The sequence below is a fragment of the Agelaius tricolor genome, unplaced genomic scaffold, assembly GCF_023055355.1.
Source record: "Agelaius tricolor isolate 1412-34295 unplaced genomic scaffold, bAgeTri1.0.p SCAF_1, whole genome shotgun sequence".
Lineage (NCBI taxonomy): Eukaryota > Metazoa > Chordata > Aves > Passeriformes > Icteridae > Agelaius > Agelaius tricolor.
The window spans coordinates 58,970,032-58,996,316 of NW_027269261.1; the positions used below are offsets into that span (position 1 = coordinate 58,970,032).

The following is a 26,285-nucleotide window of genomic DNA, read 5'->3' on the forward strand; positions in this document are numbered from 1 at the left end:
AAATAATGCAATGAAAAAGAAGTTACATCAACACTTCAAAGGTTATAGAGGGCATTAAGAAAGAAGGTGAAGAGAGAGAGATTCTGGATGATGGACAGGTTGCCAGAGAATATACAATTGTATACAAATTCATGTACACTGACACACAGACACATCCAACCTTATAATAATTCTTTGGTGCTCAATATACACAAAAACACGCATTTAAGTGTATACACAACAAAAAACTTCCCAACACCTTTCCACAGAAGACCTCCACCAATAATGCAACAAAACACGCAGCCAAAAATCCTCCTTAAATGAGTAATATTTCCAATCATTTCATCAACCCCAAAATAAAAGTCAATATTTTCTTTTCCAGATGCTTTTGCACTGTTTGTGGCAGTATTTTTCAATTTTTTTGTCAGTGTAAAAGGTAAGGAAGGAAGAGCACAACCAATGAAATAAATCTATTCCATTGAGACAACTACCCCTCTTGTTTACCCTGGCTCATCAAACCCACCTATAGATCTTAAGCTTAGTAGATGGCCAAAATAGCAGAACTTTTGCTATTCTAGGCACAATATCCCAAAAGCTGCTCCTCCAACACACAAGTTCTGAAAACCTGCCAGATTTAAAAACAAATAATAGTACTGGACACTAGCAAGACCTCCTTCTTGCTCTCCTTGAGGCCTCCTTTCTTAACTTGTAAAACAATACAATGCTGAGAAGCAGTAAAATAATGTAATGTTATATTGATAAAGCCAGCAAATGCTCGTCAGAGTTTTATTACTTTTTTTTTTTAGCAATACAGAAAACAAGTGCTTACCTTTTTGCAATCATTTGGGGATAGGAGGTGGATTATAGCTGTATAATTTCTGTTTCTTATGTGTTTGTAAGTAGAGTGTCAACATTCATATTAAAAAAGTAATGGAAAGAGGCAAAAGTAAAGTCACATTCATATTCCAAGAATAAAAATACTCCCATCAATCTACAACCAATGTCAGACAGAGGGTACCAAAGAGAGGGAACCTTAGTGAAACAAAGAATTAAAACATCCAAGTCTTTCTGCCATGTTAAGGAATTCCACATAGGTAATAAAAAAATAAAAATATCACAAGGTTGAGCTTTGCAAAACTGTAAGTATGAAGTAAGAGCTGTACTAGACTCTCTATGGAATACTCATTACAAGTTTGAATATCACCATGCAGCTTCCCAGCACATGAGTTCAAGCTCACAGGAAAAGAACCCATATCCAGATATTGCAATAACTGCACTGTGGAGAGGAACAATAATTTGAGGAAAATCCAAAAGTGCCTGATTTTGTTTAAGAGCTTTTCTGGATCTCGAATAAACTGCTTGTCTTACAGAGGATGGGACTCCTTAGGTAATTCTTTGGGGTATAAAAGGGCACAAGTTGTGATTGTATCTCAGTTTTGCTTTCCTGCCTATTGTTCTTCACCTGGCTATTCAAACCTAATACCAGGAGAAAAAACCCTCCTGCAGACAGTATTACTTTACAGGAGCTGTCTGACCGGCAGACAGTGTCAGTGCCTGGGATGCACTTGATGCAGAGGGCTCGGCTGAGAAAGTGGGTGAGCAGGTTTGGTGACAAAGGCCGGCATTGTCGCTTGCCTCCTTACACCATTCACAGCTAAAGAAAAAGACATTTCTTTTAACAGCACTGCAGCATCTTCCCCAGCCCCCATTCCCATTTCCCCAGTTAAGCTTTTGCTATCACCCTCCCTTTTTGTGATCCTGTGCCACCTTGAGCTTCTCCGTGCTTCCTAACAATTAGGTGTCGGATATTTTTTGTCTTTATTAAATCTATGCCTCCCTTTTTTCTCACCGCAGGAACAATTGCCAAAGGTTGAAGATTTTGTTAATCTAGTATATGGCTACTGCTTTAGTAATAAGCTGATAAAAATTTTTTTACTGAAAAGGATATATGTATTTGTTCTTTCTGACTCTAGTGAGAAGATATGACTAAATACTGTGAAAGATAATTGCTTAAAAATTCAAGCTTATTTTAGTCGGAAAAGAAAAACTGGTATTTTCTTCTTGTGCCTGAAAGTGAGAAGTTTAGCTTTGCTCTTATGATGATTAAACACACCAATTAATTTAGACAACTTGGATTGTTGTGCTACATAATTGCTGAAACTATTATTTGCTTAAAAGACAGTAACTGCATGGCTCCCCTTGTTTCTGATTGACTGAGACATTTTATTTCAGTTTAATGTCATTTAATGTGGTTTCCAGAAAACCACAGAAAACTGTCTATTCTAGTGCAGTTCAGTCAGCCACAAATCCACATTACAATAATTTTTCACTGCTTTCTGACTTTTATTGGGAATGAATGTCATTTCCCTGTCACAATAAGAAGACAATGCAAAATTAATTCAGATTTCCACACTTTTGGATAAAACATAGAATACCTAGGAGCCATTTCTGCACTCTCCTGTTGGACATGTAGCCGACTTCTCCAAAGCCAACAACGATTAAAATAAATAAATAAAAATCAAGACAAATCAGGGGGAGTGGAACTTACTAAGTTATTTACCACAGCATAAACTTCCAGCTCACATGCTCTATGCTCAGGAGATTGTTCAATTACAAAACACAGATTCAGAGTAGGGAAAGAGGCTGACACTGAAAAAATAAGTAACAGGAGGTACTTTTTTCCATATGCTCCTATTCCACATCATGTCTCCACTCTCAAGTTTAAAATAGGTTTGAGTTGATGAAAGCAAATAATAGTTTTATATGGGAAACTGTTCCATTCTGATATAATAGACTAATGTACACACAAAAGGCAAAGCTATGCTGAACAATACCTTCTGGCCAGCTGGGTCCCAGCCTTTCTGACATCTTTTCTGGGCTATCCTAATGTGACAGCCACAGTTTTGATGGGATACAATTTTAGCTCAGGGTTTACACTCCAATTACTGGAGGAAGTATCTGGAAAGAGGCAAGGTGGGTGTCTGAATAGATAATTCCCATCTTCTCAAGGAAAAAGGCAGCTGGTTGGAGAAAACCACTCCAGGAGCCAGAGAGAGAACATCTAAACCAGTGAGTGTCAAGGGCCTGAAGGAATAGCAGAATGAGGGGCTGGGTGGTCAACTCTTTGACTCCACGTAGAGACCATCCCAAGGCATGTGAATGGAAAACACATAAAGGTACACAGGCACATGCTACTTAACAAAAACAAACAAACAAAAAACCCAAAACATTAAAGTAGGTTTTGAAGTCCTTATGTGAGTATTTAAGCAAATCAAAAGTGATAATGACAACACACTTCCATGGGGAGCTGTCAAGTATCCAACTTACATGAAATATAAACTACCAGTTTACAGATACATAAGATCTAAATGAAAGTCTTTGGATCACAGGGCGACATTTTCAAACATTAGTTCACCCAACAGCTTCTGATCACTTCCAGATGTGACAGGTGTGCTGTGGTTCTGACAACATGATGTGCTGTGTCATAAAAAAGCAACAAACACTTCTGTGGAGATGGCTGGAATGCAAACAGCAAGCCTGTGGCCTTCCCCCCTGTGCCACTACTTCTGTACAACGACTGCTCAGAGTCACATCTGAAAAATCTGCTGGAAATTTCAGACTCCCTTCCACATCTCTGGCAGGTGGACATAAGGAACAGGTAACAAACCCAATGACTGAAGATCTCACAAAGTCCTTCTTTGGTGGTTTTGAGTCTGATTTGAGCAACAGACTGTTTCTCATATATACAGAGGAATGTGGAGATGATCTGCTCTGCCAATTACTAGTCTGTTGCTAATCTGTCTTCTGTAAAACACAGCCTCCAAAATGACACTGCTTATTGCAGTCATAATATTATGAATTTAAATATAATAATGTCAACTGTATTCATGTCAGACAATATTTAAGCAAATATAAAATTGGGAAATCAGAGATGAAGGGCTGGGAATTTTGCTGTTGGCTTCAGTGGAACCTGGACAGCATGATGTAAGTGCGAACTCATATTTTCATTTAAAAAAAGAGCAACGGTGGGTTGTGACTCACCCTAAATTGAGATGTCTGTTATATTTCAAACTAGTTATTGTAACATGGTTCTTCTTCACCAAAGCATGTCCAAAGCAAAAAAACCTCTTTCAGTTGTGCTGTATGAAGAGTGACCATACCTCACTTCAATGTAATTTCTTTAGCCACCAGTACAGGGGCCTGGCAAGAACTTCATCAGCTTCCAGAAAGGATGAGTTATGATGACAGACTAGGTAGAATACAGGAGTTGCCAAAAACTTGTAGTTTTCATTCTCTATTCATATTTTAATGCAAACATTCTGAAACTTCTCTTGGTAAATACAATATACAGAGAATTACTGGCAAGCAGTCTTAACGTGGGAAACATTAACACATCTCACTTTTAACAGTGAAGTTCCCCTTATAAGTTAAACCTGATCTGAATCTTGGCTCCCAAGACAAATATTCTGTAGTTTACCTCATGTGGAGCACATTATGTTTGGCTCCAAAACAGTTTGTGTCAAAAGCAATTATTTCTGTTCTCTAATCGCAGTCCCAACAATAAGTTTGGTTTAGAATATAAAACAAATATATGCAACTTGCTGACAGCCTGATGCCTTAACTGCTTCAGCATCTGACCACTGTAAGGGGTAGCTGGGCACAGCCATTCTGCATGGCAAGGTACACTAGGTGTGCCACACACACATCCCTTGTCATTTTGCCCAGGATGACCTTATTGCCTGGAAGAACCTAAAAGAATTTTACATAACTACACTCAAAACAAATTCCATTATCCTGAGCAAGAGAGAGAATGATGCTCTGATAAATGCACTGATGCTGGCTGTTCTTCATAACTGATATAAAATGACTACACTTCATTTTGCTTTGCTGTTTGATTTCCCCAAGTTATTTTATAATTTGAAACTTAAAGCGTACACACCTTTTTCATTTGGGGTGAAGTAGGTGATTTTCCTAAGAGTTAATAAATACGTGTCGCTGAGAACTCTGGGGCACAGTTCCCCTCCCCTGAATTATCCCCTTGGGCCACAAGAAGGGGCAGGTAGCAGCTGCAAATCTGTAACACCTCCATTTCCAGCTCAGCCTGCATGCTGATAAGCCAGCCCCCAGGCCAGGGCATACCTGCCTGCCTGGCCAGAGCCACAGGAGTGGGGCACTGGCAGAGCCACCACTGCAGCCCTCGCTGCCCCAGCACTCACACAGCAGCCCTGGGAACCAGCCTCTCTGTTGGCTACCCACCTTTAGAGCTCCCTCTGTTCAAAACATGGCTTACACCAAATGGTTGGACCTCACCAAGACTTCTGACATAATGCTTAGCCTTTTAAAATCATTAGATGCCCACCTCTGTCCAAGTACTAAGGGAAAAACAAGGTAAAGGAAACAAGCCCTGCAGTGCTGTTGGTTATGTCCACCCACATCCATACTTTGGATGCAAGATTGTAACTTTACTGCATTTAGCACAGGTTCCCCACTGGTTCCCCAAGAACCTGGTTTGTGAGACAGGGCAGAGTGTGAGATGTTCATAATAACATGACTGCTTTTTAGAATACATTTATTCTTGTTTCTCAGCAAACGTTAAAATATCGCTGTTGGGAAACAGGGTATAATAATGAAATGCTAAGAGGGATGAAAGTGCTTCTCTGGTACTATTTTGAGAAAGTCATGAAAAGCACTACATCTTTGAGAGCACAGGGGTTTATTTTCTATTTAATTTAATCTACATAATTAGAAGGAAAATAAGACATAAGCCTGAAATAACATAGGAATAAAACATGATCTTATGTCTAGTCACCTGCCAATTACTTCTACGCTGAAAAGCAAATAAAATCCCAAACCCCTTAAAAAGTAAAGTGACAGAGATTTAGTTGTACATTGAAACAGAACTTAAACGGAATTCACCAAACAGGATGTCCTCCCTCTCTGCCCTCTTCTGCACTCGCACCACACAATAAATAATTCTGTTAAAAAGTTGATCCGTGGAATTGCTTTATTTATTTGGGCACTGCATGTGCGTTTCTCCATAGCTCTGCCAAACATACCTTCCCACAGACTTGTTGCTTCAGTCCTGGGCCTCTCTTAAATGGCAGACACAAATCCCCAGTGAATTAGATTGAGACCATCATGCTAATTTTCACATTTAACCAAAACCAGATTTAAACTTATGTTTTCAAAGGTGGATGGCTAGTGGAAGGCAAGTATATTTCATGCTTTTAAGAGGAGGTAAAGTTACTTCTGCTCTACAAATGACATTAAGAAATTCCCAAAGAAATGTGACAATAATACGAACTCAGAACACAGTAAATTATATCACTTGGCAGCTAAACTGGAGAACTAAGTCCAGAATTGCCAACAAAACTCAAGACACACATTTGGATATATGGAAAGCTTTGAAATGACTAACAGAAAGGAGCCTGCACAGGCATCTTGTGAGACCTATAAAGAACCTTATCAGTTTGGGGGTTTTTTAAATAAAAGTGTTCAAAAGGAGAAGATAGAACAGACAGACCATCTGCAATGTAACCACATAAAAGACCCCTGGGCAAATCCAAACCCATTAGCAGAAGTGCCTGACAAATCTGACAAAGAGCCAGATGCTGCTTATGGAGGAGCCTCTTTCCCTCCTTGTCATCTGGGTCCTCTGACTTCTGTTCCCAGAGGAGAACAACACTGACTGGTGCTCAGACTAAGCTGAGTGTGGAGGGAGCTGAGGCACAGAACTGCTCTCTGATAAGGCTGTCTTAGCATAAGGAAGGGAGGCAAAGCCTAAAATATGACAGCAGGCTTAACATACATTTGTGTAATGTGTGGAAGATGTAGGTGGTAGGAAAAAAGAAAGTAAACTTGCAGTTACCTTATTTACATGTGGTCTCAATCACCTTAATTGCATGTGGTCTCTTTTTATCTGGATTTTTTTTGTTCATTCTTGTCCTTAGCTGTGATAGAGTTAATTTCTTCTCAGTAGCTGTAGCAGCGCTGTTTTGGATTCAGCACGAGAATGTTTTGGTTTTGGTAAGTCATGTTTATCCTAAGTCAGGGACCTTTTTCTTTTGTGTCTCATGCTCTGCCAGTGAGGAGGTATGCAAAAAAGGCTGGGAGGGAGCATGGCTGGGACAGATGACCTGAATGGGCCAAAGGGATATTCCACACCATGGAATACCATGTCCATCTTACAAACTGGAGGAATTACCCCGAAGTGGGGATTATCTGAATTCTGGGACGGGGTCTGCCATTAGTCAGCAAACAGTGAGGCACTCTATTGTGCATCACTTGCTTGCACTTTTTTTTTCTTTTTATTATTATTTACTATAATTAGATATTTTACTTTGTTTCAATTATTACAAAGTTTTATCTCAAGCTACAAGTTTTACATTTGATTCTTCTCCCCATTCCACTGGGGTGGGTGTGTGGAGGGTGAAGTTGCGTGGAGGTTGGTTGCTTGCTGGGCATAAACCATGACAATTCTATTTTTATTTCCTACTTTTTTTCTCTAATGACTGATCAGGGCCTAGTAGGATGGTAAAGAGGTAAATTCTGGTATGGTAAATATGAGCACAGTATAATAACTGAGTGGTGTTAGTTAACTGTTTACTGAGTACATGGGACTGGCTGACAACATTTAAAATGTGAAACATCTAGCTAAGAAATTACACTTAAAAATATCTGAGAAAAAATGTGATTAATGTAAAAAGCCAACCAATCTCAGAACAGGAGATTTAGATCTCAATGGGCATTTTCTTTTTATTGTCTACATTCTTCTCAGAATTTTTTCAGCTATATTTGAAGTGCAAAGTAGGTGGAATCAAATACTTTTACTATTCAGGCTCACCAATGGTAAAATATATTTAGAGTATACAAGAGGTCAAAGAAGTTGGAACAGAGTCTGAATTAGTTCTCCTGTGTACTGCTGTAATGTGATATGACAGAGCAAAAAATAGACCACAGGAGAAAGAAACAGAGCTCCTTCTCATTGTTATTACATGTGCTGCACACGTAAGAAGAACAAACACGCTTATTTTACGGCTCAAAATCCAGTTAAAATTTTAGGATAAGGCTCTAAGAGACTACTGGATCAAGCAAAAACATTTGTAGGTGTAATCCTAGGTTATCTTCTTTCACCCAAAACCAGTATTCACCCTAAGATATTCCTGCAGATTCAGCAATTATGTAAGTTTGATGGATACATTAATTAATCCAGAAATCCTGCTCTCTTTAGCAAACTCAAAAATCACAAGGCACTTTGATCTTCAAAATCTCCAGATTACTTCCACTAACATTTCTGTTAGAATCTTGTTTATCCAGTTTTTCAATGTAGTGATAAAAACAAACAAACAAAACCCCAAAACCAAACAAAACCCCAAAAATAAACACAAACAAACAGACAAAAAAATCCCTTAGGTTTTGTTGCTTTCATTCATTCCGAATTCTGACCCATCACTGATTCAGGTTAATGGAGACCTTAACAGTGACATGATCTGGCTTGGGATCACAGGGATAAATTATTATTAATATCACAGAAAACATGTTATGTCCAATATTAACAAAAAACCTCAGGAATTTTTAACAGACATGAAATATAAAAAAATACATTACTTTTATTGTTATAAGCCACAGGGATCTGTTAATATAAACCATTAAAATACTTCCCTGTGATGTCATCAGTTACCATGTATTTGCACTCTAAATAGATTGTTGCAATTTCTGTAAACATATCATATACATTTTTAGAACTCTTTGGGGGTTTGATCCTGAGCCAACAAAACCTGGCGGGCAGACAGTGACCAGCTTCAATAGGCCTTGGGTAATCAAAAGAGTGATATTTTTAAATTTAAAGCATGAGAACATAAGTGCTCAGAAGGCAGAGAGACACCACACAGACTGATCTAAAAAAAAAAGGAGAGACTTGAATTGCCTGAAAACTACATGCCTGACAATAAAACTCACGTAGCAAGGCACTACTCCTTGCAGAAACCGTAGTGCAATTGTCATGGTTGCTGTGTATCACTCAGTTACACGTATGTGAAGAATCATCTCCCAAACACTTTGATTGATTCCAACTGCCTAAGTGGCATGCAGACTAAATGAGTGCACAAAACTCTAATAAGTACCAGATTTGTATAAAACATTCTCTTCAAGCTAAGTCTGTCTGTCCCAGAATGTAGTCTTTATGAGAAATCTTATTCCACAATGAAGTTATTTTAAAATTGGAAAATTGTTGTATGTTTTTTGTCAGTCACTGTCTTGACTGAGTAGTTTGGGCTTGATCCTGCCAAACATTTCTCTTAGGTGAATTGCTTGTAACTGTAGTGGCCTCACTGACATGAATGCTATACTCTGGCATATACCATGCCTCTTGTTGACTAGTTTTTCTTCTAGTCTCCAAAATTACTTGTGACAATCTTTCAATTTAATTATCCTGTCTTTTCATAGAAAATTTGTTTTGCTGTTTCTCCTTATACTATGCTCCAAGTCCAAGAAATACCAGAAGCCAGTCAAAAAGTCTTTTCCCCTGGCTAAAGATTAATCTTATTTTTAAAGGTTATTCCCTCCTGGAATTGACCAGTTATGCAGAAATGCTTGATCTGTAAAATTGAAAGAAATGCTTTCATTGCCTTTGGTCAAATTGTGTATCTCCCTGGTTTTACAATAAATCAGCAGATCAACAGGTGATTGCTGGTGGAGTCTCCATGGTTTCCCAGGGGAAGAGGGACACAGTAAGGTGTCAATAGAATGAAGTTCAAACAAATGGCATTTCCAAATTTCCTACCTTACATGTCTACTTCAGGATGAGAGGAATCTCACCTTCAAAGTCTAAATCAGACTCCTACCAATAACTAATTTCCTCAAATGAAGGCCATTTATCATGTCATAATGATCTACAGATTATTCAATATGGGATACAGTGGAGCTACACTTCTGACTCAGAAAAGCATTATCCTCTGGTCAAGATAAGCTATATATTGTTCACAAGACAACAAACCCTTACCTTCTAAAAAAAGCTTCTAAGACATGGATGAGAACAAAATTAGGAAGCCTAATGTGTTTAACAACACATAAGAAAGCCAGGTAGACTGGTTTGCTCATTTTCACTGCACAATGAATACGATTTATTTTTTGTATTATAATTGCTGAAACTTTAATCACAACTTCCATACCTATTGCTGGCTTTTCTTGCTCAGCAGCTCAACTGCAACTCCTCTTTACTATGTAACAATAATGATATTCATCTCTTGAACTGCAAATGAATGGCAAGGTGCTGCTGATCCCACTCTACTAGGAACACGTATGCAGATAGTCACCGGTTTGCAAAGTCATGGAGAAAGCTTGAAAGCTTCATCACAGAATCTGTCAGGTGCCTGTAAAGCCTGGATTTGGGCTCAGTGTTAGATCTGGTAAATACGGGCCAGCCAATGCCTGACTGAAAGAATGAACCATCACCATGATCATTCTGAGATAAGATTCTTAAGGTCTTGTTGAGGGAATTAGTTTGTGGAAGAAATTTCAGGTGTATTTTAGTTGAAACCTATAAGAATGAAACATGATGGTTCAATGGTTGTTTGTTGGATGCAGATGGGTGTTTGGAATAACATGCAGAAGATACATGTTACTTTTATTTTAATTTTTTTAAAGTATATGAATGGTTGTGAAAACACTGTACGGTAATGCACGCATGCAGCATTTGCATAGCTCAGATTCGGTGATCATAGTGAATACTGCATTCACAACAGTGAGCCCAAAACTGCAGAGGAAACAAACTTTGGTCAAGAGAAGTGAATGGGAAAACTGTGGTAGCTCTCACTGACATTCAATACCATCTATTTACTGGTGAATGCATTAATGACAATAATTGTCTCTGGATGTGCATGTGCACTCTGTATCCTGACCAATTAAAAACCATGAGTAGGTATCAAAATGAGACCAGTGAGAAAATGTGAAAGCCTACTTCTCATTCAAAAGTTTTAAGTAAGACTTTTAAAATGAAACAGAAACAGGAATTAATATATTTTAAATCTTACTTTGTGGTGCACATAGAAGCATGGGTGTTGAAAAACAGAACAGCAATCATTTGATGAACAGCTGCAATCTATGCTAGCAACCTCACTGAACCCCACCCTGAATTGAAATACTGGAGGCCTTTTTAAACACATAAAAAAATCCCTGTGCACTTTTTTGGATAACTGCTTTATCTGGCAACTTGATCTGTGCATAGGATTCAGTATTCACCAGTGATCATCACTGGTGAATTTGTAGTTTGGTAACACATAGGGACAAACCCCATCTAACCAGTATCAATGCAGTAACTGTAGTGCCCCTGATTTACACTCTTCTTACAGCATCTGATAAAGTTTTAAATGGGAGGATTTACTTAAAACTGGGTTAATTTCCTTTTACTTTGCTTTTAGATATTTTTTTAAAGTGTGTAAAGGAAAAGTCAAGAAGAATGGATATTACTGGAAATATTGGATACACAGGTTTGTAGTAAAAATCAAGCAATAAAGTGGAGGGCTTCCTGCTCTATGGGGCTTAATATTAACTTACTAATACAAAAATCCATTGCCCTTCTGTACATACACAAGTAATGTATTTTTGACACTATGTATCCTAAGTATTCCTAAGTTGCTTTGTCAGCTTTTATCCCTAACTTACAAAAGTACTCATCAAAACCTTCAAGTTTTCCCTTTCTTCCTATAGATAGCTTCATCACAACATAAATATCATAGCTTTAAGAAGGAAAGTATGTGAGATATTCAGCCATTTTCCTTTACCTTTCCAGGAAAAAAGAAACTGTGTTTAAACTGTCAGAAAAATCTCTTCATTCTGCTGCAGTCTTCCATCCTCTCCAGATGGTAAAAAAACCCATTTTTTTTCCTGTAATCAGTGAACTTTGAGGCAACAGTAGAAGACCCTGCTGGATTTCCATTTGCAATGACTTCCACTCCCTCATTTCATTTCTCTCCTCCCTATTTAATTTTATAGCCCAGAAAAACCAATACTTACTCTCATGCCTCAATTCCTGATGTGACTTTTGTCTTACAGTGGAATCTCTGGCAGGCCTGGTGGTATGAGAAGGAGGATTTGGGGGTAGGAGAGATGCATTCATTAAGCAGACTGCTATGTCAAAGAAAGATGCTGCCCTGGGATGTGTGGCCAAATAGAATATGCTGTTACTGAGTGGGAGCAGGAGTCTCAGACTTCGTATTTAGCATTTTACCAGACTTCAGAATAACATATATTCTAGCATTTCCACAGGTCATATGGTATGAGGTTTTTAGTGTAGCTTACAGGTTTCAGGGGAACAAAATTATTCCTTATTAGAATTAAAATGGCTTTTTTATTGCCTAAGTAAAAAGGAAGATTGTTGACAATTGCAAACAAGTTAACTTTCAAGCACTGCACTAGACTTCAGCAATTCTTGTATGACATTGAATTTCATGAAGGAGCTGTTCAGCACACTGGGGATTGATACCATTTTAAAGTTGCCTGTCATAAAAGAAAATTAAGAGCAACGTATGTCTGTAGGCTCTGAAGACAGGAACTTCTCTCCCTAACCCTGCTAGTGAATTTGATACAGGGCCAGCATGTCAAAATGGCCCATCATGCTGCTCTTGCCTGCTCCAGACTTGTGGTGGAACAGTTGGCAAGTCCCAAGTATTCACTGCCTCTGTATCACACACCAACATCCCCAGAAAGCATTTTGCATGACTGGATAACTACCCAGGGTTGCTGGGTGAATTTGACTTTTACTACAGAATTATGAAGAAACAATGCCATAATATTGATACAGCCACAACACCACCACTGTAAGGTGTAATGCCATCACCTAGGTATAAAAGGAAGTATTCAGAACTCCTTCATAGGGACTTAATTAAAAAACTCCCAAGAAACTATGACAGAATTTGTAAGACACAGTTGTTTGTGAATCAAAATATCTGTCAGTGACATTGACAAGTCATATGTTTCCTTTTGTGTTTACAGCTCGCCTATTCACCATAACTTCAATTCTTAACTACAGATCCCTCTCCCTCTGTGCAAGTTACTTGTCCATTAAGATGAGAAGCATTTTCTCTAAATAAATGCCAGGAAGGTTGATTTTTATTGCATGTATAGCTGGTCACTTGTGGAAAGCGTTTTTTAACATGCTGCATAGGTTAGTATACCCCTTAAAAATTTAGTAGTCACATCTGCAGTTTGACTGCTTCTTTCTAAAAGACAAACCCAGGCCAAGCAAGACAAAGAATCTGCTGATACACACATGTCACTCCAAGAATTCTCCTGACAAAGTTCCCACACCCAATTTAATTACTTCCCTACTGTAAAAACACTTTCCATCTGCATTTATTGTAATAGTTTCAAATCCAAAACTAACAGACTATAAAGCTAGCTAAATAAATGAATGATATTGGCCTTAGGTCCCAAGCCAGGAGCTATTCTGTAAGGCTGCGTGTCTCCAGCATTCATTTTTATGCTGATGTTTCATTTTATGTGCAGTGTTTTCACTTAAGCCTTGTTTAGAGAAGAATTACCTTGCTCCAGGCTCTAAAGTGTGATGTGCCACACAGAGCCCTCTAGTGCTCCTACAGCCCAAGGTCTGTCAGAGATTCCCCTCTAAGACCAAAAGTCACATTGCAACCAAAAAATCCCACTTCAGGCTGTATACACAGCACTGCATATGCTCGGGCTTGGAACACTAATTTCAACTCTGTCTGATATAACCTCCAACTGAGGTTGCAGAGCTCAAAATGAAAAGTATTTCTGTTTGAAAATGCATTTCAAAAAATGAAACTACCAGATTAACTATTTGTAACATGGGTTCTCTTGCACATTCAGGAGAAAAAAAAAGTATCTTGTTCCTCAGACACAGCATGAAGAATTTAACTATAACTTGTAAGAAATTTCCTGATGTGCAGAGATAGTAACACTACATTCAGGGTCCTCAGGTTTGTTGCAGTTTGTTTTCATCATGCTTTGATGAAATAACATCAGTCTAGAATTCATAGATTTTAAAGGCTTGAGATACAATAGTCTCATTCGGCAATCACAACACTTAAAACTACACACTTGTATTTGAGTGTTATGCTACACTGGGATTCTCCATGGTGTCAAAATAGTCAGAAGGAATTTGACCTTTATAATAAATTTTAATCCAAAGCAGCAGCACAGCAGATAAGTTTTTCATTTAGAAGTTGCGAGTACTGAAGGGCAAAGCGGGTTTCCACTGAAGTCCTGGTCAAAACTGCTACTGACTATGCTGAAAGCATATTTGGACACTGAACTATCTCATCCCTTTTCAGTTCTAATCACACTAAATGAAAATACATATTAATGACAGACATGAGCTAATCAAAGAAATTCAGATGGCACATAGTGCAGCTCAAGGCACAGATACTATAATGGCCTTGGATGCTGCAGGTGACCCCCAGAGGATCCTGCTGCAATAATTAAGCAACATAGTTTAGATATAGGTAAGGATGGGTTTGGGGTACAAATCTTGAATTATTTACTTTTCTGAGTTTTAGTGACAATGTTAGTGAAATTTCAGGTTTATTTTGTAGCTCTCCCCTCACAATGAAAGTTTCTGACACTGAAGCTTTCTGAAACAGTCTTCTATACAGAAGAAAGACAAAGACAAGGAGCACTCACTAAATACTGAAGAAAACTATCCTCCAGTTTACTAACCACAAGGAAGAGGCACATCTAAAACAGCTACTACTTCACTTGCTCAAAATTATCCATACAGGTACATACATGTGTGGAACATGGAAGTTAAATCCTTTTCCTTTTCCCCATGTACATGATATTGGAAATGACTGTGCTGGAAAGGAATGTACGGCTTCTTTCCAGCTTATGAACACAGCATGTTTTTCACATGTGAAAACAAAATGAAGTTTTGGCAAGGGCAAATTTTCCCAAATAAATAGTTTTCCACAATGGAAATAGACTATATTTTCAATAAACTTCAAGACTCAGATATGCAGTAAAGGGATAACTGAAGAAAGTGAGATCCGATCACACAGATTTCCCTACACTATTTAAGAGTTGGTATTGTTTTTTAATTCAATGTGACCATTCAGTGCTATGCCATCATCTAAACTCAACAACCCAGACTCTAGGCTGCATCTTTGACAGGGAAAAGGGAAAAATCTCTTTTCTAGAGTGAAAACCATTACAACTGATCCAACCATTCGTTCTTTGCAAAATATAACTCCATGGCTCTGGTGCTACAAATCCAGGGCCCAGCTCAGCCTCGCTCTCTGCCACCGCGCCGCAGTCAGTCGGCGTCGGCCCTCCAGCACCATACCTGGGATTCTGCGGCTCTGAACCATCGGACTCTGGACACGGCTTCTTCACCTGCAGGAGCAAAGCAGTGCTGGTTAGTCTCACTTGAAACACAACTTCCTCTTGCTCCCCCCCCCATTCCAGCAGAACTTAAAGCGGATCCTGCTCCGCTCACCGGGATCTCTATAAAATATTTCCCGCACTTTACAGCAGCGGTTTGCTGTACTAAACAGTGTGTTTCATTATTATCCCATGAACAGCTGCCAACTGCACTTCCCCAGGCTCCATTAGTGGGTTAAATGTTCAGCTAAAATAGCTTGGGGAGTAGTCTTAACTAGGAACAAAGAAACCAAAGAACCAGGTTCCCCACTTTGAAATGAGAAAGCCATACTGTTCTCAGCTTGGCCAAGAAATGTTTCCCCAATTGATACTGCTTCTGTTTCCTGCTAAAGCTCAAAATAATAAACACCAGGTTCTGGGACAAAGCGCACCATTAGTTAAATAGTTCATATGGTATTTTTAATTTTGTGAATCTGCTAACTGTATGTTAACTATATTTTCCTATTGCATCAATGAATACATGCACTGTTTTCACTCATATTTGCAATACATAATTACATAAAAGAAATTTTAGCTTCCAATTTGATCTCCGCAATACACTGCTGTAGGCTGATTGGAGGTGATAAAATCCATCACTGTCAAAAAAAAAATTAGAAAACTGTTCTCCTACAGACTAGGTATCTCCTTGGGATCTTCATGATTTCCAGCAAAAATTTAATTGTACCTTCTGGTAATCTAAATTACTTGCATTTTCAGCAGAGGAAAAAACATTTTGCTCACTAGCTCGCTAATGTAAAATCCAGGGCTCTGTGGGAGGTTTTGAAGTTCCAGTTTTAAAGCCACCTAGAAATATCACTCACTGAGGCTCACTTGGTGTGAGAGACACAATAAAAAAAAAACCTCTCCCTTTACAACCAGCAAGTTCAATGACAAGTTTCAGGATACCTTGCATCAAGAAACTCTTCTATACTTTTTTGCTACTTTAAAAATATTTCAGAGAAAAAAAAAGTGACTTTGACTCACTTCTACTGAAGTTATTGACAAATGACCAAACACTCACCAGGCCCAACAGAAAAAAGGATTTAACTAATGCTAAATATTTTATATATATATATAAGTTACCTCAGCTGAATGCCATGGAACATCACTCACAGAGATGAGCCACTCATAGAGCATGAGACACAGTCAGGGCTCACACAAACCCAAACCTGACAGGCAGTATTTCATAAACATTCAGGTGCAAACATCATCGCTATAGCTTTATGTTAAGCACATTGTTATTAAAGTAGCATAACATCTGAAGTACAGTAAAATACTTCAGATATATAAGCATATGACCATCTGCCATGAAAAATGCCTTCAGTGTGCATTATATACAAACATGAGAAATAGTTATTCAGATTATTGTGTCTCCTGAGTGTGTCAGTGTCAGAGGGAACTGTTCAAAAAATATATTCAAGATCATTTAAAGACACTGAAATTACAATGGCCTCTCCTTGACAGGACATGTTTAATTTCAGGAGCAGCTTGTCTCAACTGAGTTACAAAGGTTTTGACCAGAAAAATAATATTTTCATTTCATATATAAAATATAATTTAAAATTATTGAAAACATAATGTATTTAGAGCTATAAAATACAATAACATAATTAAAATTAATTAGAAAAAAAAAGTATATGCCTAGTAGCTATATAGTATAAACCCTAGTAGATCTTTTTCCATGTCCCTTTAGCGTACTCACTTCCAGCATATTTTTATTATCTCCTTGCTCTTAAATTTACTGGAATTTATACATTCCTTTCCAATTTCTTTTCTGTTCTGTGGTTGCCACAGTAGCACTGTCTCTCACATTTGCACTGGGGCTCAGATCTCACTCCCCAGGAAAGTTCAACCACTGACTTTAACCAGCTGCTGGAGAGTCTGTCACCCAGACATCCCAACACCCTGTGGTGGGCAACTACCACAGCAGCCCAAAGATAGCTCCAGCACACATTAACATAATCCAAGCACTTTTAATATACAGAATATATTAAGACCCCTGGTTTTCCTGGCCAGGGATGATGCAGTAATTCAGTACTCACAGATGAGTTTTCCTACTATAGCTCACATGACTACTGCATTTTGTTTTGACCAACATTACAAAGCAATCTAAATATCTGAAAGGTTATGCTTTATCCATACAAATTAACATTAAACATTAAAAAAAAAAAGAACCAAAAAATTAGCAACAAAAGCCCCAACTGATAAATTTCGATAAAAGTTGAAAGGTCACAGCAGAAAAGCCACTGATCAATTGTATCAAAAAGACTCACTTCCTGTGTGATGCAACAAACTTGGGGAGGAAAAAAAAGTGAGTATTTTTTATTTAAGAATATTGCAATGAAAGCAAAATGCTTAAAAAGTGAGAGTATTTCAGGTTTGACACTTGGAATATAGATGATGCAGTTCATCCATGAACACTATCTGAAGAAATGTGCAGAAGCACAGAGATTTGGCTTGTCCTCTGAGACTAAATGTAAACTTCATTGTGTATCTTTAGGTCCCTCTATGAGAAAAAAGATTTAATAAATAAAAATGTTATTTCTTAAAGGACGAACAGGCATGGGATTTTCTTTCAAGTGGCCATATGGAATCAACACTATTTCTGTTCAAGGCTACTCAAGTAGCAAAACAAATTCTGTTATTCATAAAATTATGCCACCCTTGAAGGTGAACAGAAAATCACTGTGAAAATGTCTGATCAAAGACTAAATATTGTTTCCTTTGTCTTCAGCTGCACTGTTTTACCTCTTAATCTGCCTTGCTGACTGTTTTCAAAATAATTAACTTTCACTAACACCACATTTATTTACATTCTCATGTGTTAAATGCTATAAAAAGAACCTTTTTCTTTACTCTTGCTCTGTTTTCCTTTCCCCCCTCTCTGTTTACACAGGTTTTCTCACCATTTTAGTTAAATGCATGTTGAGAATCATTCACAAGAGTAAGATTCCAGGTTCAGTTTGAATTCTGTTGAACTGCACTGATCTTGCCTACTCTGGTTGCCTGCTACAAAATGTTTGTAAAGTTTCAGCTAAAAACCTTCAAAAATTTGTGAAAACAGACTGCTGTGCTCATGTTTTGAATGTCACATCATTATGCTGCTAATTGCTTCAGCACCTGAAGGTTGGAGGCAAAATCCCAAAACTGAAAGGGCAGGGGGAGAGTTACCAATACCCAGAAATGATAATTTCTGTGAAATGGTGTCCACATTTATTTCAGTTTGTAAGATACTAAAAGGCCTGTTGTCACACTGTTGGTGAACTCCTGCTGCAGAGTGGCTCCTCAATTTCTGAAGACCCTATCTGCATTGAATACTCTCCATCTCAAAGATGCTGGTGCTGAACAAGCCTTAGGATTACTTCAGAGTGCCAGGAGAACCCCATGTTGTTGGGAAATTTGACATTATCAAAACTCTCCCTCTTTGCTTAGTTCTATCCCCCACTGTGCAGTGCCCTGGGTACAGGGTACCCAGCAGTACCCTGATGAAAGAAAAAAAACCCTGTAGACTCAAGTGAAGGGAGGAAAAACAGGAAAAAAAACCCCAAAAAACCAAACAGGGAGAGGGAACAGAAATCAGGGCACAAAAGAAGAATGGGCTCTCCATGGTGGTAAAACTAGAGGAGAGCAGAAGCCAAGTGAAAAAAGAGTGTGACAGATGTAGGGGTGTGGTGTGGACAGCAGAAGAACACTGGGACTGGCTGAGATGGAACACCACAGTTTGCTCTCCTCTCTTCTAGATTTGGGCCTAACACTACAAATACAAGCCTAAGCACTCATCAGATACCTGTGAAACTCATTACAAAAGTCATTAGTGACCAGTCTGCCCAGAGCAATGGACTAGTTCTGCTACTCCAGCTGGACAGAAGACCTAATTAATGATCCAAGCTGGGAAAATATACTTTGACCTTAGATGATTGTGTATAAATGTTATTTTTATGTAGAAAAATGAAAGTCTCACTTGGCCTAAACTTTTATTAAAAATAATCAAAGTTTTATACAATTTCTACCTTCACCTGACTTGGTACATCAGAATTCAAATATGAGCACTGTTAAAAGTGTCTGATAATTTGAGGTCACTGTGAAAAAGATATGCATTTATTAGGCAGCAAAAAATTGCAATAAAGGTATATGATAAATACTTACATGATGAAGGATTTTCTTTATTAATTTTTTTTTTATTAATTGGGCTTTGGATGCTTCATGTTTAACAAAGATAGAGTGAGGAACATTAAAAGAAAAATCTAACTATGCATTCACTGGAAAAAAAGACACCCCCTGGAAAGCCTAAGATGTCAGGTAATAAGATCTGCACCATAATGTGCAAGAAGCAGAATTTCCACAGGCCATATTAATTCTGGCATTTCCTTGCTTCTGATGCTTTTCTTTGCAACATTAACATCTTTTAACATGATTTTATTGGACCCCATTACACTAAATGTTAAACCATGAAACGGTCCTGCTCTATGAGGTGTTCTCACACACACACACACACTGGTGGTATTAAACTCATAATGCAACACAGGTGAGAAATCCTTTCTAACACTTACAGCTGAAAAATCTTGCCACATCAGCACTAAATTACTCTGGCAATGAATCTGCTGAGTTCCCTCATCTACTGCACCAATTATGGCCTTGAGGGTCCCTCCTAAATCAGTAGGGCTGTAACAGGGCTGAGTAGAGCCTGCAGTGCTTTGGGCCTGGAGGAAGCAGCTATGCATGGTGGAGCTGTGGAGACTCTGACATCACGGAGACAAGAAGGAAGAAAGGAAAATACTTTTGGCAGACCCAAGGACAACCTCAAATCACATCTTTGTGCTTCCTCAGCCTGTGTGATTGCTCTGGAGTATGGGCAGAGCAAGTGCACTTCGGCTGCCTGGATGGTTCCCTACAGCAAATTACTCTGGAGGAAGTTGACCCATCTCTGCTCGCTGTCCAGGGGAGGGACTATGTCTGTAGAACAACTCCAGGAGAGGATGGCACAAGCAGGGAAACAACTTGATGGTAATACCAGGTAGAAGAATATGACTCAGGATATTGACACTGTCATGAGTATGAATAGTAAAGAAAAGTATTTCTCCTCAAATGTTTTTTGGATGCTGACTTTGATAGTGTTTACATGGAGTTTTATAACCATCTTGACAACAAAAAAAACCTTAATGGAGACTGTCTTTACAATGCCTTTGTACACATCATTTGCCAAAGATTTCTTTTGCTGCCATGATGTCATTGATACCACAAAACAAATAATGTCATTTGCTTGACCAACAAAAACAGGGGAAGGTTTTGCTTACAGATACAGCTCTGGGATTGAGTCACAAATTGTAACCATGCAGAAAATCTATATGCTTTTGATTTAATTAAAAAAAACCCCACAACCGAACAACAAGTATTCTTGAAAGTGAAGCAGTTTTTGATGGCTGAATTCAAATAATATTCCAACTATGTATGTCCTGTGAAGACAAAATCTCAGTAAAGCTTCTGCAAAATCAAACATATGCTGAGTAGACCTAGAGAAACATATGAAAAGAATTCTAAATAATCCCAAATTCTGAACTGATTTTTTCACAGTAATTCACTATTCTGCCACACTTCCATAAACCTAGTGACAATATTAAAATTCTATAAAGTTTATATTAAAATACAATATTAAATGAAATTAAAATCCAAATGAAAATGCAAATGAAAATGTAAGACTACACAGTTGTGCACAAGCAAATTTTAATTACATTTCTGGTGTAGTTAAAACCCAAACACTGATGCTACTGTTGAATGAAAAAACTTGAAGCAATAGAAAATTGATTTTTTCCCCCTATCTTTCACAGTGCAAAGACTGTACATAGCTGTATTTTATTTGAATCACACCCTGAAGTAGGTTTTTCATCTTTCAGCAGATCTGAAAACAAGAGTTCTGACTGCAATGAAAGAATGAATAAAAATATGCTACATAAATTGATTTAAAATTCACTGTTCAAGGAGTTTTTCGGTTGTTGGTTTGGTTTTTCTTCATAAAAGTCTATATGAGCTAGTTCTCTAGTGGAAACAACATGTCTGCTCACCACCTAAACTAGGTTTAGCTATTCAGTGGTCTCTTCTATTTTCTTAGTAATGAAATCATTCATTATGCCACCAACTACAATTGACAACTCTAATCAAAACAAGATTAAGGTTTGAGCTTTTTAAATGAAAGTATAGTGCAAATTATTTAAAAGTTTTGAGTATGAAAGCAGACTGCTGACGCTGACCTTTGCATTTTATGTAGCACAGTAGAGGAGACTTCATATTCAAAGACATCAGATATGTTTCCATGCCCCTAAGGGGTGAGAGCAAGGTATGGGCACAAGAAAAGTCAGTGCTGTTCCACCATCACTTCTGTTTTCCATGCAAAACTTTCCTGAGATAGATTTGTTCTCGATGAAATGCATAATTGCATGTTTTTACAGTAGTAACTCTGGCCAGAACCACTTGGAGATGTACACCTAACATGCAAGGAATACTAACCCAGAAGGGATATATTTAGTATTAAATACCTACAGTTCAGGCATCTAAATCAGTCTAGGCTTGTCACATAAGGGCTTCCTTTACACCGAACAGAAAGATACAGATGTATTTCACTGGACCTAGAGTAGTCATCCCTTTCAGGCAGAGGGGAATTACACCAAATTAACTGTGACTCATGGCTTCTACTCTCCACTTACCTGCTGAAACGCAGGTAGTTGGGAAACACTGAGGAAACTGAATGGTGCTGCAAAAGAGAGAGGGACAAAGCCTGTGTGCCTCATGACATTCTCCATGAAGTCTTCTTTGTTGGCAACACTGATTATGACAATGGAGAGGGATGTCTCCCATGGAAGTTACATGCTTTAGAGCCTCAGCTCCTTTGAACCAGTCACTGAACTTAATAATTTTAAGAAGGAGCTCTGTCTTAAAAAGCGTACAATAATCTTAAATGTTTCCACTTCTTGAGATGACAATCTTCATGACTCTCACAATGTTTTGGGTTTTCTGTACAAATTGCTGATGAGAACAGTGTGGACAAACCAGGAACCAGTCCATGGACAGCCCAAAGAGCTGCAAAGAGGCACTGCATTTCATTTAGGTCTTATTTCCCCAGGCTGGAATGATGAGCAGTAACACACTGGAGCTCTTGCTGGTGTGCACATTACATACCCACTGAAGTTAATTGGAATTTAATCAATCCAGGTAAATGCCTTTTTCATATTTCCAATGAGACTATAATGATCATTTTTTTGGAGCACACTGCACGGTCTTACCATTGACACAAGCCTTTCATAAATCAGAAAGCTTTATATAAATAAAACATAAAACTCTGTTTCTATTGAGAAGTTTTAGAGAATGAAGGTATCATTAAGGTGACATGATTGATAAAATCTGAGACAACTTTAACTCCTCAATTTTCTTATTCATATGCTGTTGTTGGGGACTAAACATTCCTTCCTTGGTAATTTCTTGCTTGTGGAAAGGTTTCCTATGTGTTTGTTTTTGCAACATGACTAATGGGTTCAAACAGTTCAGAGCTCTAAGCGTTTTTAAAATCCTTTATACCTGCAAACATTTTTAAAACACATTTTAAACTGCCTTTGGCACAAGTGCACTAAAAATATCAGAGGGTGTAACAGCGTAACAGTCAAGTCATAATTTAAGCGATTGGAACCTGTAAAGTACTAACTTGTACATTTTGAAAAGCATTTATGCATGCACTGTGGGAAAAACTGGCATTCTCTTTTTCTTTTTGTTTGTTTGTGTACAATGAAAGAAGGAAATATGCCTTCCCTTAAATGGTGGGTCAGGCAGGGCAAATGCCATACTACAATGACACTTTTTGTTTCAGCCTGAGTTACCTAATAGCTCAGAGCTCACAGAATGCTTTTCCCTGCAGCTGGGAGGGTGGGCCTGGCTCCCTTTGAAAGAGAAAAGAAAAAAAAGAATGAAAGGAGAGGAGAGGAGAGGAGAGGAGAGGAGAGGAGAGGAGAGGAGAGGAGAGGAGAGGAGAGGAGAGGAGAGGAGAGGAGAGGAAAGAGAATTCAGATTCATGAAAAAATACTTATGCACTAACACTGGTTTTCTGTCATTCTCTTTTCTTTCTCTCATATAATTTTCCTAGCTCTCTTCATCCCCCCCACCCACACCATCTCTTAAAAAATGCCCACACCAACCTAAATACAAACCTTTAGCTTTTTTTTTTTTTTTTTTTTTTGCCTTTTCAAGTCAGCACTGTATCTCAGTGAAGCTGAATCTGCAAGTATACCCTTGGTGTCTTCCTGGTATCTCCAAACTGGCAATAGTTAGAAGATACCATTCTTAATCTAGACATGGAAAATGCTTACTGCTTTTACTTCAGTTATGTTCCCATGATGTCCTCCAGTTTTGTTGCAATCGCATCATTTTTATTTAAGTGTTTGCTTTTTAAATATCAGCATTCCCAAATGCCATTGATCTCTTTTCAGGCAAAACCCCCCAATATACTGAAATGCAGGAAAACAGTTATGCTGTGCAGTGTTTTCTAGATTTCACCTTGTGATTCCTCATCTCCACAGAAATATTGTAAGCAAACTAGGTGTATCAAAACTGCTTTGGAGGTATCATTTAATATTCAAAGTAATACCAAGTCATCTCCTGTTATATGCATAAAATTCAGAATCTTCTCAGAAAACCTGAACTTATTTTCTTTCCTCCTGTTTTTCAAAACCAACCAGGGCCAACAAATGCAAAGAAAAAAAGAGTAAACTTTGAAGCTGAAATTTAAAGCAATGAAAGTCAGGAAGTTCAAAAGTTAATGTTCCTATGGCTGTGTTAACTTGGCCAGGTTGCAAATAGATCATGCAAATACTTCAAGCTATTTTGTTAAAGGCCTTTAGTACTGTGCCATAAAGCATAATAAAACATGCTGTTTTCTTTTCAAGTGGAAACCAACTTGTATGAGAAACAGTACAGTGTATTTCTACTGCTAATGCTGACTTCTCCACCACCAGTCAAGTATCTCTGCCTCAAGGCACATTTCTGTTCTGACAATGCTGGTGTCTCATTGGAATCCAGCTTCCCCTTAGCTCACCCAAGAGCTTACGTACTGACCCCCACAGGAACAAAGGACAACTTCTCTCCTGACTCGTTTGCCTCATCAGAAAATAATCTGTCTTTCCCCTTGAGATCAAAGAACACTTGTCACAATTTTTCCATCCCTCACTTAGATGAAATTTAAACAAATGGCCTTGTCGATCATCTCCTCCTTTCTGTACTTCACTATCCTGGTTTTTACCAAGGAGCATATTGATACCCCAGTGCAGTAAACAACATGATCTCACATCTCTCAAATACTCATCCCCACTACAGATGATTAAATACATACATGTAAAATATTCTGATTTAGCAAAGAATTTATTTTACTCTCCTTGTACTCTTTTGTTTGTCTTCTGTGTTTTTAATATACATATTGCAATGTGCCAAGGTTAAAGGAGATCAGCCCCCAAAAAACATGATTTATTCTTGGTCAAATATACTGTGTTTCTTAGCTCCATTGAGAGCTAACCCACCAACGCTGGGCCAGTATTAAGTAAGCAAGGTCTAAAAAACCACCAGTTTCACTATCCTCTCTGTCTTGGAGAAGCATACTCATCAGCTGTATTCTTCATCCCAGAGCTAAAGGGACTTTAAAGGATTTAAGGACAAGGATTGTGGTTTTGAACTATATTCAAAAAGCTCAAGAAGAGAAAAACAGCTCTAATGTGTTCACCATACCCTTACTTGATGCGACCTTTGTACTAATTAGTTTTCAAGCACTGAAGTCTTCATAGAAGTACAACCTGTTTAAGAGTGAATGAATACCTGACTCAGATCCTGGTCTGACAGAATGGGATGGAATACTTTGGGCACACTGAAAGCATTGTATATGGATTCAGCTACATGACAACTTGATTTATTGGCAATCCAGAGTTCCTAGGTTGAGGTTTGAATTATTCCAGACAACACGGTAAGCTCTTCCTATGAGCTCTTCCAAGTTTAGCCACTTGTTCACTGGTGCCAATTTTGCTCAGATACTTTTCAGCCAACTTTTCTTCACTTTTCGTCTTACCCAAGCTGTATGAGCCAGATGTAGTGGTAGAAGACCAGTTATTACCTGCAGTGTCTGCCAGCATAATCCACCCTGTGTGACCAGTCCATCACACGTATGTCATACAAAATCAGAGGTAACGTTGCACAGCTCCTTCAGAAAAGGAGAGAAACTACTGCAGATTTTCAGTACACTTCTCAGTGTGCAGCTAGTAAGAAGGATTTAAGTCACTTCTGTGTTTTTTGGATCCTTCTTCATCTCTCAGGAGAGACAACCATATTCAATTGACAGTGTTGTAAGTGACACAATACCAAAACGATGAGAAAATTAAACTGAGCATTATTCACAGATAGTTAAGAACATCTGACTTCTTCATTATCTAAACACTGATAATTTTTTCAGTAAAAATACCTGTTATTCACTGTGCTCCTTCACAACCCTGAAAGGCAAGAGCACATTTATGCTGAGTGCGTGTGCAGAGACCCGAGGACGCAAAGAGGCTCTTTGTGACGAACTGCAATGACTGCAGAGTGAGATCCAGTTCTGCCAAATTCTGCATGGCTTCAGCAACAGCTGCCTGAGGTGATGCTGTGTTCACTCCTCCAGCAAAAGACATTCCCTGAGCAGAGGGGTTGTCAACCTTAGCACAAGCCCACAAAGATTTAAGCTTAGGCCTAAATCGGATTGGGGTGGTTTGGCCTGTTACTGTCAGTGCAACAATTCAGAATAATGAAGGTGAGTCTGAATATGCCTTAGTAGGACAGGAGGCTCAATTAATGCCAAGAAGCAACAGGTGGACAGAGCAATAAGACAGGTTGGAAGGAGATGAACAAGGTAATATGAGCAG

At 38.3% G+C, this 26,285-nt stretch overlaps 1 protein-coding gene across 3 annotated transcripts in view; it reads right to left on the reverse strand.

Moving 5' to 3' along the window:
- EYA4 (EYA transcriptional coactivator and phosphatase 4) overlaps window positions 1-26,285 on the reverse strand; it is a 143,700-nt gene that overhangs the window by 53,418 nt on the left and 63,997 nt on the right. For all 3 annotated transcript variants that reach the window (XM_071436273.1, XM_071436281.1, XM_071436291.1), the window contains exon 3: window positions 15,293-15,342. In XM_071436273.1, the coding sequence (XP_071292374.1) occupies window positions 15,293-15,342 (50 nt within the window). The remainder of the gene's footprint in view (window positions 1-15,292; window positions 15,343-26,285) is intronic.